This window comes from Pollachius pollachius (genome assembly GCF_949987615.1).
Source record: "Pollachius pollachius genome assembly, chromosome: 7".
NCBI classification, from domain to species: Eukaryota; Metazoa; Chordata; class Actinopteri; order Gadiformes; family Gadidae; genus Pollachius; species Pollachius pollachius.
In genome coordinates, this window is record NC_136940.1 from 16,087,514 (window position 1) to 16,106,789 (window position 19,276).

The 19,276-nt window shown below is 42.9% G+C and overlaps 1 protein-coding gene and 1 long non-coding RNA gene across 2 annotated transcripts; one reads left to right on the plus strand and one right to left on the minus strand.

Annotated features, from left to right (window-relative positions):
• Positions 1 to 322: 322 nt before the first annotated feature.
• Positions 323 to 2,390, minus strand: LOC307077744. The gene is made up of 3 exons (XR_013811953.1): positions 2,117 to 2,390; positions 992 to 1,530; positions 323 to 910 (listed from the first exon to the last, which is right to left on the minus strand). It is a non-coding gene; the product is annotated as an uncharacterized lncRNA (long non-coding RNA).
• Positions 2,391 to 4,568: 2,178 nt separating this feature from the next.
• artn (artemin) lies at positions 4,569 to 11,989 on the plus strand (the record flags this gene model as incomplete). Its single annotated transcript, XM_079740026.1, has 3 exons — positions 4,569 to 4,577; positions 5,451 to 5,640; positions 11,580 to 11,989. The coding sequence occupies 3 exons, from the start codon at positions 4,569 to 4,571 to the stop codon at positions 11,987 to 11,989; spliced, it is 609 nt and encodes a 202-aa protein (XP_079596152.1).
• Between the last annotated feature and the right edge of the window lie 7,287 nt (positions 11,990 to 19,276).

Here is a 19,276-nt window from a genome sequence, read left to right on the forward strand (position 1 = left end):
TAGTTATATGGCTGGCTTTGGCTTGCCAAGAGACTGAAAATGGAAATTAACTTTGACTATATATCTTTTTATTTATTATGTGTGCTTTCATTATCTGTCCTTTCAAATAAGTTAACTGTGAACCTCAAACTTCAGGAACCTGCTGCTATTCCAGCTAACTGTGGCTACCACAGAGACTGCTACAGCCACTTCACCAACATCACAAACATAAAACGAGCCCAGAGAAGATTTGAAAAGGCGCCTTTATTTTACAAGGAGGCAGAAAAAGAGGGTAGGTGTCCAATAAGAAAAGAATAGTCATGTCAATGTGAAATTCCTGGCATGTGGGCAAAATAAAGAAAACTTGTTGGAGTATTTCTTCCATCACTGGAGCACATCTGCAAAAAAAATAATAGGAAACACGACAGTCATTATTGGGCATGGGGACAAATGTCATGCTATAAAGATGAATGGAAGCAAAAACGAACTTCAAATACTGCGGGTTCAAGACCTGGAGACAAGTCAGGAGGAAGCAGACACCAGACTTTTGTTGCATGCAGCTTATGCAGCAAAATACAGCAGTGACCTGGTAATCAAGAGCCCAGACACCGATGTCTTTGTGCTGGCTCTTGGGTTCTGCAGCAAAATTGATGGTCACCTGTACTTTCACACAGTCAAAGGCAGAAATCCACATATTATTGACATCAATAGGCTTCATGCCCACCTCGGGGAAGACAAATGTGATGCGCTTGTGGGTCTGCATGCATTCTCTGGATGTGACACTGTGAGCGCTATATATGGGGTGGGGAAAACCAAAGCATATAAAAAGCTCATTTCCCAGAGACAATACATCACCCTGTTTAGAGAACTAGGAACAAGTTTCTCTCCATCCCCAGAGTTCTGCAAGGCAGTGGAGGCTTTCACATGTGACCTGTATGATCAGGAGTGTATGATGTTAACAAGGCAAGAGTTAAGCTGTTCAAGTCAGGAAAGTGCTCTGAGAGAGACTTACCTCCAAACAAAGACTGCTTGGACAAGCACATCCAGCGTGCTAACTATCAGGCTGCAGTCCACAGAAGGAGCCTTGACTGTAGGCCTGATATTCCTGCCCCTGAATGTCATGGCTGGAAGATGGCAGGAGAATTCTTAGAAGTGGACTGGATGACCCTTCCCCCAGCTCCAGAGGCAATCCTTGAACTGGTGCACTGCTCTTGTAAAAAAACAAACTGTGTTAAGGGCAGGTGCACTTGCAAAATGCATGAGCTGCCATGTACAAACCTGTGCCAATGCACAAACTGTGGCAATAGGTCATTTGAAGATGACTAGTGGTTCCAGGGCCAGCATGAGAGGCTAACACCCTTCATCAACCAGTGCCGTGTTCAAGAACACATGGTGAAAACAAGAGTACTGTTCATGTTAATGTTATTTGTTTCTGTAAATATGTTACCAAGCATTCTGATTTATTAACAGTTAGATATTAGAATAAAAGTTAACTCACCAACAGTGTATGGTTTGAGCACCATTTCTCATTGTCTGCCATGGGAGTATCACCTAGTGGAAATATTGTTACTCCATTAGTTGAATTCATCTTTCACATAATTGATATGGCACGAAGCTGGTTTAAATACAATTTAAACTTAGACAGAAAGGTCCATTTTTATCTAATGAATCAATACATTATTAGCCTAACTATTAAAACATGCCATTATGCTCAACAACATTTCAGGGGGGTTTACTTCACTGTTTGAAATTTGCTGACTGGGGTATACCACAGAGAACCATGTCTTTAGATCATTTAAATTCCTTCTGTTATCCCTCTCTCTGGGTATAACGGCAACACCAATATAATAACCAGTAACGTTACTTATACTCACACACTTATACTGAGTGCGTGGCTTAACAAGCTCTTAATGACGCTGGCCAGCTGCCAAATTGCCACAGCTTAACCTCCAACAATTTGGGTTATTCACATCGTGTGACATGAATAATGTTAATATAAACTCGATGAGAATAGTCAGTGATATTGAAATATAGATTCAGGTCTCCTACGCTTCACGCGTGAAGCTCACGCCGCCTCGCAAAGGTTATACAAATAACTAGCACATAGCTAGCATTTTCCAACAACATTAATACTTACCCACACACGTGTAAGCTTCTTATTTAGCTTATAATATTTCGTGATGTGTCCACCAGGTAAATGTTTAGATCAACAGCTGTTCCTAGCATCTCCGTCTGATTGGTTTAATAACATCACGTGATTTGTAGCGCTGCGTGCCATTGGTTCCACTGACATAGTAGGCTGCCGCGTTTGCCTGAAAATTTAACGAACTTTAAACTATGATTATGAAAAAATGTGCAAGAATTACGAGTGCCAACAAGGAAAATCTGATTGAGAAAAAAATAAACTTTAAAACTTCAAAGATCCAGGTTCTCCCTCCATGGGGATCATTATTTTCAAAAACTAAAGCTGATACGGCGTCTCGGCCCACCGTCTACAAGGAGAGATTTGCTTTCGCATCATGGGAGCCTAGCCACGTTCATGACGTACCGGATGCAGAAATATTCTTGTTTTCTAGCATTAGGCGAGTTTTAGATGAGGCATGCGGCTTCGTTTGCCATGCTTCCGATTGCATTCTGGGATGAAAAACGTCAGAAATACCTGTGATAACTTCCGATGCGACGAGTCACCTGGCTTTCAAAACTCGCGGTAGTTTCAGGAAAACAACTTCTGCTTTTCTGGGCATTTGCTCTAGAATAAGTGCGGCCATATGACACTCCCCTCAACATATCAAAACGTTGCCCTGGTTGGTTGGAATTACCACGTGGAATTTCCCACGTGATAAATGACAAAGCTCTTTTCAAAGAGGCGTGCTCTCTCCCAGATTATGCTTGTTCAAACCATGGTACAAACAACGAGAAGTACACCCATGGACATATTATAGAATGGACAGCGGATTCCAAAATGGCGCCCATTCATTCCTATAAATACTGCTCAATGTTGCAGGGCAACATCAAGGAGAGATTTGCTTCCGCATCACGGGAGCCTAGCCACGCCCTAGTTCATGACGTACCGGATGCAGCAATATTCATTGTTTTCTAGCATTGTTAGCATTGTAGCATCATAAGCGAGAGGTCTGAGCGATCGCAGTCGCATTGTTTACCGACCATGGAAGTATAAGTTTACTTCATAAATATGAAAGATTGTTCCAGATAACACCAACAACATAGTAAATGTATGTAGGCCTAGAGAAAAATACAGTTCAATGTTATTGCTTAAGAAACAGATTCCTTCCAACTATTCATAAAAAATGCAATCAATAATTTTCTTTTCTTTGTCTTTGGATCTTTTGAATAAATGGATCAATACACGCAAGCAGAGGAACGTGAGAGTCATTGAGCAGCAGCTGAACCAGTCTAAAAATCCCTTCATCACTAAAACACTTTTAGTGGTAAAAAGTCACCACAGTGACTAAAAACCATCAGCGTCATTCATGTTAAGTAAAAGGAAAAACCTCGGACAAGAGAAGTTAACGGAGCCGTGCACTTGGCCCTCTCGAATGCCGGGCCGAAACAACATTTGTTTCACTACGACTCCTTTCAGCTGCCCACCCCTCCTTCTCCAGCAAAAAATAATAACATAAAACGGCTTGTTTGAGAGAACTTGTTTGATTGATATCCAGACATTTTTTGCGCAGACAAATTCCTGTTCTCCACTTGTATTGCAGTGAACAGAGATATCTACTTCTGGGCCCCTTTAATCGAGGGACCCGTCCACAGCCCGCTTAAACAGCTGCAATACCAGGCTTGGTCGCTGAGCACTGGCGGATTGCTGAACTATGCACTGTTCCTGGGGGCTTGCTGCTGCCATGAACTTGATTGCTTACCACCATGATTTCACTTCGATGAATGGCAAGTTAGAGAGTTGTTGTAAGAGCTGTGGAGGAAATTAGCTCTGCATGTTGAAAAATATGTTGATAAAGAATATATTACAAAAAGTATATACAAATTGTAACTTTCCCTATTCTTCCTTTTTCTAAATGTTTTTTTGCCCCGAATCAAATGTTTTATGGTCACGACTAGCCTGACGAACGATTGGCTTGGTTCCAGCCTAAAACTCTATATATAACGATTGTACGAAAAGTCAATGGAGAAATTAATGGGAAATTTACTCCCAGAACTAGAGCTGTTCAAAAAGGGGGCTATCACTGTTAAGCTCTACTGAGCTCTGTAGAGCAACCGCATCTTCTTGCATGTATTTATTATAATGTTTATATTACAAGTATATTTATATCTATACAAGTTGTGTCATATATAATGTGTGTATGTGTATGTATAGTGTGTTTCATATAGTGTATAGGCTTGTCATCGACTTGGTACGTTCCTTCGTTCCTGACTGCAATCACCAGGTTCTGACGTTTCTCGTTTTGAATAATTGTGAATTCAGTATCATATTCAAGTTATTCAACATTATGTATTCCTAGCTTTTATACTACCAAAGAGCACTGTTTGTGCTATATCATATATTTGTACTTTTATTTTTATCATATATTCTATATCAACATATTGCCGTGTACCCCGTAAATGAGGCGATGGAGGGGGTATGACGCCCTTGACAGGCAACCAAATTAAACATCCTTACCTTGAATGAAACAGATTTCCCTGGCTTTGAACATTGCTGGAAACATTCATTAAGCATTAAGCATGCAACTGAAAAAAAATATGCAACATGGGTCTAGTCATTTTTTGTTATTTGAAGGCAGAAATGTAACATATTATACCTTTGAGCTGCCTAGTTAAACTGTCTTGCTCAATGATACCTACAGGCTGGAAACCACTGTTCCTAGCACTATTCCTACACAGCCAATCCCCTGCCCCAATGATATATTTATTGTTTTAAAGGCCTGTAGCTGACCTGAAATAACCTTATGGCTTGTTAAAAACCCAAGGTATTTTTTTTTGCATTTTCAGTGTCCAGATGTAAATCAGCCATAATTTCTGCTCAACACATTCCTAAATTGGGCAGTTGTTGATGAATTGACCTCCATTATATTCAAAACAAGTGTTTAGCACATCCCATAGCTTTATCTTGCTTGTTCAAACACAAATAAGCGCATACAAACTGCCCTGGCTAGGTAGCTTTCTCCAATAGTGGCCACAAACAAAGAAATCCACGCCTCTTTTCAATTCTGTTTTGAATTCTGTGTTTACTCGCCAATGCACATGCTCACAGACTTAGAGACCGTGGCGTGCCTTTAGAATTCTGAGTCAAGATAGTCGGTTAGATTTGGCCATAGATGTACATCTGGGCATAGACAATGTCAACCATTACCCTTGGGTCTTAACAAACTGACCAAAATATTTAAGAACAAGTACGCCACTTTAGGTAGATTTCTGTGCAGCGATGACTGTAAATGAATGCTCACCTTCAGTCAGACTGTTGTCCTGACTGTGATGTACCTCGTTGCTGCTAGGTGATGCTCTGGCTTGTGGCCTTTCTGCTCACACTAGCAGAGGACGTGTTTTCGCAAGGGAAGAAGGAGACACCTGCAGAGCTCCTCCACATCTACAGAAAACTCAGTTGGTCCGCTGGCCACGACGCCATGGTGGAGGAGCTGACGGCAGACATGAACAACGGGGCCAATGCCCCATGGCCGGCTCTGGGTAAGAGCTGCTTCAGTTCAAATTCAGTGAGGCAGAAACTACTGGTGTATGACCACACCCACAATTTATGTTTTTCTTAAATATGTATATACATATGCTTCACACCACTCACACCCTTGGTCTATATTGTCCTGTGCACACACTTGCTCGAAAAAGTACACATGGGAAACAAAACACCGTGTTTCTCTTTGAGCAACCACATAGCCATTTTTCCTTTTCATACCATGCTTGGGAGAAAGTTCTGTTGTAAGTTGTCCCCCTTTCCTTTATTTGTTGGATAATGTTTATGTACGGTCTGTCTAAGTTGTTTGATGGCCAACTTCTCTTCCAATTTTAACCTCTTAAATGTTTTTTTTAACAGAAACTCAACACTTTTAATCACCGGCAAGGCAAGGCAACTTTATTTATACTAGAGTTTTCGCGTGCACGTTACGCTCGCTCAACCTCTAGTTGTAATTAACAGGGGGAGTCGTTCAATGGAAAGTGTAGTATACTATGCATGCAAATCAATTATCAAATAGCTTTTACTGTTATTCAGGGCTGATAAGTGCATTGACATTTTAAAATGCAACTACTATTGGTTAGTTGAAAATAATAATCATCATTGAGATTAAACATCTCTTCCAGTGTCCTGGCCAAGACAGGCAGTAGTAGCCTACAGTCAAACATAGCATACACACAAAACACAAGAAAAATAAAACAACTAAAACAGTCCACAGGGGGGAAGGGGGATATCAATATCGCAAGACATTTCGGGAGGCTCAAGGAGTAGAGTAATATTAAGTTTGCGCAACAAAGTGTAAAGACATTTCGGGAGGCTCAAGGAGGAAAAGTAAAGTGTTGTCTTTTGGTGGACTCTATAGACATAATTCACCATACTGTGTTATTGACATGTTTTCGTTCTGTTATAGTGACACTGTCTCTCTCACTATCACCTCACTTGTGTGTTGATATGCTGGTCGGCGCGATGTTTGAATTTAACGTTTTTTATATGAAAAAATGAACGACCTGCCGTTTGTCTAGGTGAGAAATTGTCTCTTCCCTTATTTTATCGCAATTTCTATAGTCTATAGACAAAACGTCTTGTCGACGGCGAGTCTTGCTGTGGTGTGTGCGCGTGCGTGTGTGTTCTTACCAGCGTGTGTGTCAATGGCAGAGCCGTTATGCTTAAAAATATAACGTCTTACCTGGGCGAGTGTTGCTGCGGTGTGTGCGCATGCGTGTGTGTTCTTACCTGCGCGTGTGTCGATGGCGAAGCCGTTATGTTTAAGGGCGAGTGCGCTGCGGTGTGTGCGCGTGCATCTGTGTTCTTACCTGCGTGTGTGTCGATGGTGGTTATGTTTAAAAACATAATGTCTTACGTCGGCGAGTGTGTCGCTGCCTTTGTCTTGACGTGCAGTGTGTGCTCGTGCATGTGTGTGTGTGTGTGTGTGTATGAGCTGCAGGCTACTTGGCACATGCGCACATGAGTAACTTGAGTCACTGGTGCGACAGGCCTGCTATTATAGTAGTAAGATAGTAACAAGATAGCTTTTAACATACACAAGGCAGACTCAAAGTGCTTACAGGTGCAACACCACTCGCCATATCTGCATCTGATATAGAAATGACGAAAGACACTGGCGGAATAATTTGAGTTAAAACAACAGTTCTAGAATATGACCAGTAGGGCAGACTTGCAATTCTTATTGCAGCCTAGCAGGGTTATGCGATAAACATACGGAGTAACACGGTCACTGAGCTGCCCTGCCCCAACAGACCAAAAAAATCGGAAAGCGTACAGAAACTATAGATAGTTATGTGACAATCACGTTATTAAAAATAGACTTGGAGCAATGATTTACTGAGGAACTATCTTTTTGGGAGCATGCTTTGGCAAGTAGTTCGCAGCCCCTACCTGCCCATATAGACAGCACGCGCCTGATTCCATTCCATTATATTCTAATTCAATAAAATTACTTAAATCTTTCATTACATTGCCCAATGTAACAGAGACAACATACGCATAAGTACAGGACAGCAAACAAGTGCAAATTAAAAGCAGTGTAAAGGCAGTGCATCTCAACTGGTGGGCCCTTTGAGTGGGTCGCAGAGCATATGTCAAACCTTAATCTTTGAAAAGAAGCCCTTTAATTAACTAATGTTTCCATGTGAATTCATGTTTCAATGGCTGACTATTGAATTGAGTTGAGCCCAAGTTGTTGAAGCTTTTTTTTGGCTCAATGTTTGTAACACAACATGAAGGCCTGGATGATTACTGTGATCTTGGCAAATACTGATTTTCTTTGGGTCGTCACACATGGGGGCCCTGAGGCGAGACCAGTTGACAACTACCGGTCAAAGGGGTCCAGTACAAGGCGTCTGCTAAAAGCTTTTTAATTTCTGCATTGGCCTTACATATGTAGAACATTTAGTTAGACAGGAAAACACACAACTTAAAATATTTTTATACTATTTTTTGTGACATTAGTATTCTTGTTGCATTGCATCGTATCGTGTAACATACCCTTAAAACATAGGTGTTTTTTATTATCTATTAAGATGGCGACATTCCGTACATTCTTAAATTTGATCATAATAATTTTGTGCTTGTTCTATGAACACATTTCAACTGGTAGTGATCATTAAATAGTCCCTCCCCCATGACTAATATAACCTCAGCAAGTATGCCTTGGAACTGTTGTCATAATGCATAATACATGTATAGCCTTGGTCAACATAGAATGGACCCCCAGGCATGACGTTAAAAATAACCTGTCCAGTGTGCTGATTGCCGTCATTCATCATTGTCTTGTCTACTTGACAGCCAGGGGCATGACATTTACATTTAATGTTGTACTGTATCCACCATGGCCTGTCAATGGTGGATTATATCACTGAACTTGTTTGATGTAACACAGGGCCTTGTGCCGAGTATAAAGTATGTCCACAAAGACAATACATGTGGAAAAGCATGTTATAAATGTAGTCCAATGGGTCCAATGTAATACAAAAGGATCTGATTAAAATAAAACATTCCGATTTCGATTTCAATAGAAGTGGTTGTGATATTAACCTTTTGAATACAAATGAAGTACCAAGGATTGAAAGGAAACATCAATTCATAAAACTATCGGTGACCCACATACTAAACAAATACATGAATTAGCTTGGTTCATTGAAATATTAAAACAATTATACAATTATATCTTAAATTCGTAATTAACGGAAGAAAGAAAATTCCTAATAGAATGTGGTTTACAATATGTTATAAAAGATAACATGCTTATGGTTTATAGAATTCAGCTAACTATAAATATGTCCTGTGGTAAATGTGGATGATACCATTTTTTATCTATATTGAATATAGATCGCAAAAACTTTATTTACACTAAAGGCAAAAGTCGCTCTCAGCCTGATAATCACACGTACAATAGGGGCCACAGGTTTGTTTCATATCCATGGTTTGCACAATCTCCGAGACAAAGTGATTTCAACTATTGGATAAAAATGCCCCAAAGATAAAAACAGTTCAGTTTCATGAAAAATAATGTTGCATTCTTTTCTTCTATAATTATATGAATTAATGTAAAAGCTCTAATGACATTTTTCAACATGGATTGATATGTACCTATAGGTTCAACTGAAAAGGCCCACTTTCCTTAGCCTTGGGGAACATTTTTGTGCAGTTACGCTGCCCACCCCCTATGTGCGCCGACACCACACCCCAACAAATGCCCTGATTTCTAACCACGTTCACACACAACAATGAGGCATGAACTGACTAGAATCTGTTTAGTGCTTGGGATCATCCTACCAAGGGTATATTGGCGCTGTAGGGCCAGTTGGAAAAAAAAAACATTGATTGTAGAGTATCTTTATTCATTTCAGCACGCTTGTGAAAGTAGATTAAAAAAAACAATAGTTTCCTCTTTTCTACATTTACTTCAACCACATGAACTCTGCCTTACCTCAAGTGCCTCATACAAACCAGGGGTGCCACAATACCTTCACAATGAATTGAGATCTTTTATCAATCGAGCCTCTGGTAGGTAATCAGGTTGATCCAAGTGGGCCTGGCTTTGAGGGTGCCAAGTTGTTGCTATGAGCTGAGTCATAGCAACAAGGGGATAAAGTCTTGATTTTCTAAGCGCCCCGTCCAGCAAAGGATAAACTTCATGTGTTTTAAATAGTGACATGCAAGACTATTCACATTCAGTCACCCAAAATTGGGCCAGTAGTAATTGCACATTGTCACCTAACTTCTGCTGCTTGACTTCATGGAGTAAGGATCATTATGAAATTAATAATAGTCACGGAAGAGATGTATATTTTGTAATCAATACTGATCCATAGAGAATAGGGTTAGACAACTACATAATATATTTTGAGCGAACTATTCCTTATTCCTTAGTCCATCCACACATGAAGGTGGACATAAATTCCCTCACTTTGTAAGTCTGGGGCCAGTAGTTTATTTTGTAAACCATCTCTTGCAACAGTGTAGGCCAGAGGGCAACCATTATAAAATTAACATTTGCAAATAATGTCCTACACAGGCCTAATGCATGAATACAAGATATATTCAAGAAGAGAACAATATTCTGTGTCAGTCAGAGATTACTTTATTTTTAACAAACATTCAAATATCATCATTAAATTAATTCAACAATATATTCAAAACAATGTTAAAACATTTATGAAAACCACAGTGATAAACTCTCTTGGTTGAGTTTAAAGACACAATTAGAAAACTTTGGTTGAAGTTGCTTTTTGTCATGCTGCAACTCTATTAAACTATAGCACACAAGTTGAGAAGGCTCTAACATGATTGAAAAGCCAACGTAACTGTTAAGTCAAATGAGAAAAGATAAAAACTACATTCAGTCAAACTGTATAGATGTCGGTCTGATAAAAAATTTTGTTCGCCGTCACAATGCTTCAAAGGAATCCCTGCTGTGTATAATATAGCAAATCCGATTTTCTTTCCTACTATATGATCCCAGAGGGGCTCCATAGGTGCACGTTTGTGTTATCCGCCTCACAGACACTGAGACAGACAAACAACTTCCTTGGTTGAGGTAATAATAAAGATACTCTGCTTGTAAAGACTGACAAGATAGCTTTTTAAATATAAGTCACATAAGTAAAAAAAAAAAGTAAAGTAAGTAATGTAATGCTGTCTTACATTTAATGTATTGTATTATGTTTAGTGTGCATGTATTATGTTTAGTGTGCATATATATATATATATATATATATATATATATATATATATATATTGTAGCGGGCCAGTGGGTGTGGGGTTTCCACATCACCAAGTTAAAAATCACACAACACAGAGAGCAGGTCCAACTCAGGATGGTTCATTTACCTCGTAAACAAAACCAGGGTAGGAAAAGGGTCATCCACCTCGTTTATGATATAGTCCGTAATCCTTGATTAGTTCAATCCTGTCCATTGCTCATCAGCCATACCGCACTTCCAGGCAATCACCCAGATCCTGCCTGTCCTTTGCTAGCCCTAGCTCCCACCCTAGCTCTGGCTCGTGGTAGCCTGCTCTTTTCTTTTAAAGCAAGTGCTCTAGCTTAATGGCCTTCAGGCCTGCCTCGTTAATTGGAGGAAGTCCATGTATGGCTTGGGGGTGGAGCCAGCAAGTTGCCAAATGTCTCCTTTCAATCCCCAATCCCCTCACTCCTCCCTGGCGTGTGCCACAATATATATATATATATATATATATATATATATATATATATATATATATATATATATATACACAAACATACATAGCCTTGTTTATTATTTATCTGAGAATATTAGACTTTCTCAAGGCTGCTTGCTTGGTAGCAACACAAAGGCATCAAAATCAAGAGTTACACTTAGTTTCAGTGGTAAATTTTGATTTCTATGTTGTGACATGTTGTTAATGACATGCGTGTGCCTCTCAATGGCCCCTACAGATCGCCCTCTGCTGGACAGAGAGGAAAGCAGCAGGTGGCGACGGTCCCCACTTGCAGAGACTACCTCCCCAAGCACTTCCCGGCGGAAACCAAACCGCAAGAAGCACGTGGTCTTCCGAGACTGCCGCATTGAGAAGAAGCAGATCCGCGTGCGGGACCTGGGCCTGGGCTTCGACTCGGACGAGATCGTGCTGTTCAAGTACTGCGTCGGCACGTGCCAGGGTGCACGGGGCAACTACGACCTGGCCCTCAAAGCCATGATTGAGAACGGCAGCATGTCCCATAGGAAGCTCAGCACCCAGCCCTGCTGCCGCCCCACCCGCTACGAAACCGTGTCTTTCATGGATGCTCGGACTATTTGGCAGACCATACGGAGGCTCTCAGCAGCCAATTGCAGCTGTGTGGGTTGAGTAGTCGGGGGAGCGTGTCTACATAACACACCAGTTAGTTCACCCTGCCCACAAGAGATGCAATGGATGCAGCAGACTTGCCTGCCTGAGACCAGCAGCACCCGTCCAAGCAGCGGACAACCGGGGTCTGGGTACGGTCTAGTGTTTCAGAGGTTGATACCCAGTTTGTAGTTGCCAGGAGCATAAACCATAAATGTGAGACAGCAAAGCATATTACCAGTAGGTAAAAATCTGTCTTGACTAAAAGCAAAGTGTGAAAGTTTGACGTCCTCAGCACCTCATGAAGTCATTGAATGGCTATGAGTGTTATGACTCTCTTAAGTAAAGCGGTGCTTTGTTTTAAAACAAACTTGAGAGGCTGATGTCAATGTCGAATAGTTGGTCAAGGACTTTTTTCTGTAGGCCATTTTACTCATGAAAGAAGCCACAAAGTATACAAATTACAAGAAAAGCTTTTCCTCAAACCGCAAAAATTTACTTTTGTGATCGTGATTGTGACTTTGGTTCAAGGAAAGTAATGTTGTTCTGGCCCATATAATACATGCATTTGACTAGGGTGATATATACAGATATTGGGATATAGATATATCCACCTACTAACTAGCCGAATTCATGTGTGTGTGTGTGTGTGTGTGTGTGTGTATATATATATATATATATATATATATATATATATATTATTTTCCTTTAAGCAATCACATTGTTACTACATCTGAAATAACTAAGTGGGCAACTAACTACACTTGTTCTATTATTCATTAACTATTTTTCATTGAGGCATAAAACCATAAATTCTTCATTGTAAATCACAGTTTTTTTGGTAAATCTTTGTTTGTATTCTACTCTTTATATTCAATATTTCCTTTGAAGTTTACTGTATTTTCTTATGTTTTCAGTGCACTGAATTTTTTTATAATAAGAGTATGTTCATCTTAAAAAAAAGTAGTATACTTTCCTATATCAAATAACAACATTTGAGGGATCTCTGCTAAAGGTATGGCAAATAAAACGTAACATGGGCGTAGCTAGTTCTGGCCGGACAGTCATGAACCCCATCAGCTGACGGCTAACGCTGACCAATCTAATGCACTTACACTGATAGGCGATGGATTAAAGGTTTTTCTGGGAATCAATCAAGCAAATTCGACTTGAATAAAATGGGGCAAATTACTGAACGTTGCATCTTTAATGTTTAAACCAAAAATTCTAGACTAAAGAGTGCGCGCCAATCAATGAAACCTTATGCGTAATCAGAGAATGTTTGCTCTCTTTGCTGCGCAAAGCATGTTTCAGAAATCAGCACATTTAGATAAATGCTATAGTTGTCAAACAGACACAAGCTATTTTTTATTTTTGTAATATGGAATTACTTCAGGAAGGAAAATGCCATGAAAAATGTATGCACGGTGCGATCAGGATTAGGACATATATAACATATGTCGGCCTAGGCCTAATCAATTGTGTTTTAATAGTTTAAGCATGCATATTAGTCTATCCTTTTCGTAGGCTACTCTGCTGTTGGCCTTGATGAAGAGATATTTTTGTGCTGCCACAAAAAAGTTCATCCAACAACATTGGATGAACCCTTTGGATGGGCTAGCCTTAAAGGCCTATAAATTAAAAAAGTTTAGATAAATGTAATAATTTGAACACAACAAATGGGCGTATTTTGATATTTTACAAAGGCTAGTGAAAAAACGGGGAGTCACGTCGAGGGATCAAGGAGATAGGCTAATGATGCAGGGTGGGCTACAATAATAACACTCCAATACCAAAAGATGAACATGCAAAATTAACAAACTAATGTTGGATTAGACTAAATAAAAATGTCTTATTAAACTGGGCAGGTTCAAACAGTCCAGGTTGATGGTCCCGTCAGTTCTGATGGTAGCCTCCTGCCTGAGCCCTGTAGATCAATTATGGGGGATCGATTAAAGCGAGGCTATATGCTGCCTGCTGTAGATAAATGTAACTATTATATAATAGCATAGTAATCACAAAGCAATAGCCTACTTACATGGTTCTACATGTCGTCACGCAAGAACAAGATTGATCGTCCACAGTTGCTGGTTTCAGAGCGGTCCTTCTCTGCTCTATAGTTCGGCCAGCTGCGCTGAACACCCGCTCGCTGCTGCTTCTGCTGCTGCTTGCTGGAATGCAGAGGACGGACCTTGCCAGCCTGGCTAGGTTTGGGTACACCAATCCATTGACTTTCCACCATTTCAGTAGCTCCCTATCATCATCCATGGCATGCCTCTGTGAAATGTACATGGCCACTTCATCGTCATCTGGTTCGTTATCATCCTGGTTCTCCCACTCTACAAAGTCTGGGTCTCTCCTAGGCCTTGCTGCTGGTCGTTCAAAGCCAGTATTGCTTGTTGCACCGTCAGCCGCTGCAGCATCTTCCTCCACAGACAAAAGTAGGGTGCGAACGTGGGCATGTAATTCAGATATATCTACAGGGGACATCATCCTCAGTTTGTTGAACTTGGGCCAGAGGAAAAGAGCAACCTTTTGCGTCATGTTCACCTGGATGTTTTGCACTAAATACTCGGCATGTCTCTGGCGCACAAAGGCTTGCTGCGAAGAGTCGGTGGGAGAGGGCTGGCAATGTCTCAAACCAGAGGCAGACCAGGTTTATGGTTGCATATTTGTCGCCCTCCTACTCTCTCTGGGCATTATAGAATGGCTCCAAAAAGGTTACCAGAAAGCTCAATGTATCAGGAGCAATATTCTCGATGTGCGCAATCTCACTGTGGGTCTCCAGCTTCTCCCGTAGCTCTGGGTATATGTCTTGCACTGACTTGAGTGTGAGATAAACTGTGCTAAATCGTGTCTCCCCCACCTGTAGCACCGTCTTTGATAATTGCACAACCAGGCCACATTGTTTTAAATATCTGACAAGTCCTTTGGCAGCCGATATAGTCTCACCTATGTCAGGCTTGCTGTCGGCAAGTGCGTCTGTTTGTATGGTGAAGGACTGTATTTATTAGATGAACTAGACAGGAAAGCCTTCTGTACGGCTCCAGGGCTTTGACGATGTTACTGCCCTGATCGGTCACCCACACTATTCGGCTGAGGGAGCAAGAGTCAAGGCCAAATTTATTCACCAGCAGGCACACTAACAGGCGCCTGATGTTCTTTCCCGTTTTCGCTTCCTCAACGGGAAACATTGCAGTGGTTAGAGTTTTGGAAACTAATTGATACTCGCTGGAGATATAATGGCACGTTATAGCCATATAGCTTAGCTTTCGTTAGTCGTCCGTCCACATATCCGTGCTCATCCCTATGTCTCCATTCTTTAGAGCATCTCTGAGAGTCTCCCTCCTCTCATCAGACTTTTCTAGGCAAGCCTTGGAAACGGTGCTGTGCTGAGGCAGGACATACTGGGCCGACACACGACCATATGTAGCACCAACATTAATCAATTCTTGAGCTATAGCCTGGAAGCCCTGGCCACTTACAATGTAAAATGGCCTTATGTCCCTGCAGCAAAACTCAATGCATTTCTCTGTGAGGGCTTGCCTCGCCCTCATGGGTATACTCGGTAAATTAACAAAAGAGGACATTGAAGGCTGGCTATCATCCTTTCTGGCAATGCAAGCCTGCTTTATGTGTTTGTTCATCGTCAACGTCCCTGTTTTTTTGCTGGCTAGCAGTGTGCTGCACTTAATGCACTGGACAAAGCCGACACTTGTCACTGGCCACGACTTGTTTGAAATGGTTCCATACCTAAGACTTTCCTCCAGACTTGCTCAAAGTTATTTTTCCTGTTTTTATTTTGTCCTTAACATCTCCAAGCTCCATGTTGCAGTTTAGCTGCACAGCATGTTATGTCTGCATGACAGTGTTTTACGGTGTGCCCTTATTTTGATAGGACCGATGCTGGTTTCCGGTCTGTGTTTGTGTTCGAGGAAGTTTAAGTAAAAAGTAAAACATGTCACAGCTCTCGTAGTTCTTTCAGTGTTTTCACACACAACATTGGCGATGAAGATGGAGCTTGCACTCCCACCATCTACACCTAGCCTTGCTCTACCAGGCGAGCCTCCGGTACCTTGGATTCGTTGGCTGGAGTCGTTCGAGACATACATGCAGCTCTCGGACTGGAGGATTATACTACAAAGGATACTACAAAGCTACTTGAAGCGCACTTTGCGGCTCCACAGACGGTAATTCTCCGCCGGATAGTGTTCCGGCAGCGCAAGCAAAAAGCGGGTGAGTCAGTCCAGCACTATATAGCCGACCTCCGCAGCTTAGCCGTTTTCTGTATGTTTGGTGGAGGAAATGAGGAACCAGCTCGCGGAACATGCAACCCATCCCAAAATTCGGGAGAAGTTAATTATGTAACCGGATGATCTGAATCTTGGAAGAGCGTTGGAAATAGCCTTGCAAATCAAGAAAGCTACCGAGCTGACATCACAGCTAGCTTCCCGCGCTTCCCCTCAGCCCGCCTTAACTCAGCATGTGGAGGATCCTGCGACATAGCCAGCCACGTCGCAGCTGTGGCAATTGTGGCTCCCCTTCACACATGAGCAGCTGTGGTCGGCCGACGGACAGGCCCACGACAGGCTGGGGCTTGCTCGTCAGCCCCAACACCCTCAGACAAGGTCAGAGCTGACTACACCCAGTCAGGTCTGGCCTTGTGTCCTTCAAAACGTGCACAGTGGAATTAGATGGGGTCTGTGTACCGTTGTGGCTGGATACCGGAGCGGCTTTGTCTCTTCTCAACTGGGCTACAGTCAAGCGTTTCCTGCCCCACATCCCGCTGCAGATGCCTTCAGCTGTTCTCCATGGATATGGCAATTTAAAGATCTTAGTGGGCTCCCTCAGCTGTTTAGTGCACCATGGCAACAAATCCCTGGCTAACCTCACTTTTCGGGTGGCGCGACATGGAGCTAACTTCATGAGGCTGGACCTCATCACCAGCTTGGGTTTCACATTCATGGCCAGCTGTGGGGCTACGATTCCCCAGGTCAGCTCAACATGGGAACAGCAATGGCCGGCACGCTTTCCTGGTCTGGGCTGTATCTCAGCTTTCACCCATCAGCACTATGCGATGACGTCACAGCAGAGCTGACAAAGCTGTTGGAACTAGGCATCATTGAGCCACTCAAAGCCTCGCCCTGGATCTCTACCCTGGTCATTGCAAAGGAAAGTCAAGTGGTTTGCGTGTGTGTGTGGACCTGAGGGCGGTGAACAAGGCCGTGGTACCCAACAAATACCCGCTGCCCACGGCAGAGGAAATGACTTCTCAGTTTTACGGCTCCAAGATGTTTTCCAAGCTTGGCCTCCGCCAAGGCTACCTGCAGGTACCTCTGCACCCAGACAGTTGTAACCTCACCGCTTTCGTCACACATGCAGGGGTCTTCCGCTACACAAGGTCAAGCAGCAGTGCCGGGAAGTGGTCTGGTGGCCAGGCATAAATGGAGATGTGGAGGCTATGATGAGAGACTGCACAGCCTGCCTGGTGAGTGGAAAGACCGGTCCCCCACCAGCTCCTCCCCTTCTGCAGTGGCCAGCTGGGCCTTGGGAGCACATCCAAATGGACATTTGTGGGGAGCTCCGTGGCGTCCCACATCACCAACGATTCCTCATTGTGGCCTATGACCTGTACTCTAAGTGGCCAGAGGCAGTCTCTACTGGGTCAGTCACCACACAGGCAGCCATTGACTTTCTGGAGGTGCTTTTTGCTCGTTGGGGCATGCCCACGACAATCACAACAGACAATGGGCCGCAATTCATCTCTGCAGAGTTCACAACTTTTCTGAGTGAGCGGGGAATCAGACACATACGCACGGCTTTCTACAACCCTCAGGCGAATGGGGGTGTGGAGCGCATGAATCAGACGCTGAAGAACGGTATCAGAGCTCACTTAGCAGAGGGATTTCAGTTCTCAGCAGCACTCCTGCGGACCCTGCTGCACTACCGAGTTACTCAACATACTACAACGGACAGCTCACCAGCACTCCTGAGGTTAGGGCGTGAGCTATCATTGCCCCTGGATCGCCTGCGTGTTCCGGCTCACCTGACATCACAGGGGGCCCAGCGGGAAACAACTGGCCAGCTACGCGACCGAGTCTCAGCCCGACAGCAGGCAGCTAAACAGCATTTTAACCAGTCCCATAGGGCCAAACACCCAGCTTTCACCATTCTGGACTGGGTCATGGTCCGGAGGTCCACACGGGGCCATAAGCTCTTGTCATTCTGGTCAGCGCCTCTCAAGGTGACTGAGCAACTGGGACCTGCCACCTTTCGCCTTTCAGATGGAACGCGGTGGCATGCATGCTGCCTCCGCAAATTGGCCCCACCTTCTGCGGCAGACCTGGAGGTTAGCCGAGATCCTGATCCGGACTTTGGAGGCCCAGTTGATCCGGCAGCACGACCAGTCCGTGCCCGCGCCAAACCGGGCTACCTTAGGGACTATGTTGTAGATTCCTAATCGCACTACTGTTCATACTACTGTTAATCGAATATGCGTTGCAGGTTCTAAGCTCATCCAGACTGTTCCAGTTACTGAGTCTGGTCAGGTTCAAAATAGTCTTGTAACGATTTGTTCAGGCTGGACTGAAGTTATTCACAAATGTAATCCGATGGATGCCTACTACGGGTTTTCTAATTATTACTGTGTTTCAATCAGGGATGTGAGTTGTGTCTCCCCTGGGGAGGGGGGAAAATGTTAATGTCGGGTCGGGCTCGGGCTCGGGCAGAGAATCTAAACTCTAATCCCTTTTGTCTTGCCCAACATTCAAACTGACTGTTTTAGATTAAACCCGAGATATAAATAATATGTCTTCAGCAGGAAGATATTGGGAAACAGACTCTGCAGATTCAGATTCTGCCTGGTTCTACTATTCAACAATTTGCACCGCCTTTTCAGAGGCTACTTTGCCTATCAATATTTACATAGTCTGTGCTTTCCTAACACACTGTTTTGTGTCTCGGGAAATGCAACCTGTCTCCAACAAAGCTCTGCTGGCCGGGATTCAGTGCCAGCACCTTAGTTGCATGGACCAAAATGCTTGCCTGTCCACCTGTCTATCAGTCTCCTCCTGAACTGCTCCTTAACGAAAAAGGAGAAGTGGTGTTTGAGGTACTGGTTCTCTGCAAAGCTCTTTTAGAGGATGTTGGTTGTGGCCATCACATGCTTAATCACTGAAAAGTTGGGTATTGCTATCGAAGTAAGACTACTTCTGACTGCTGCCAGACTCCAGCCACAATTGCTGGTGGCTGGCTGGGTTCATATCTTCATTTAAAAGTAGCATGTCCAGTAAGATCTTTGGTGATCCT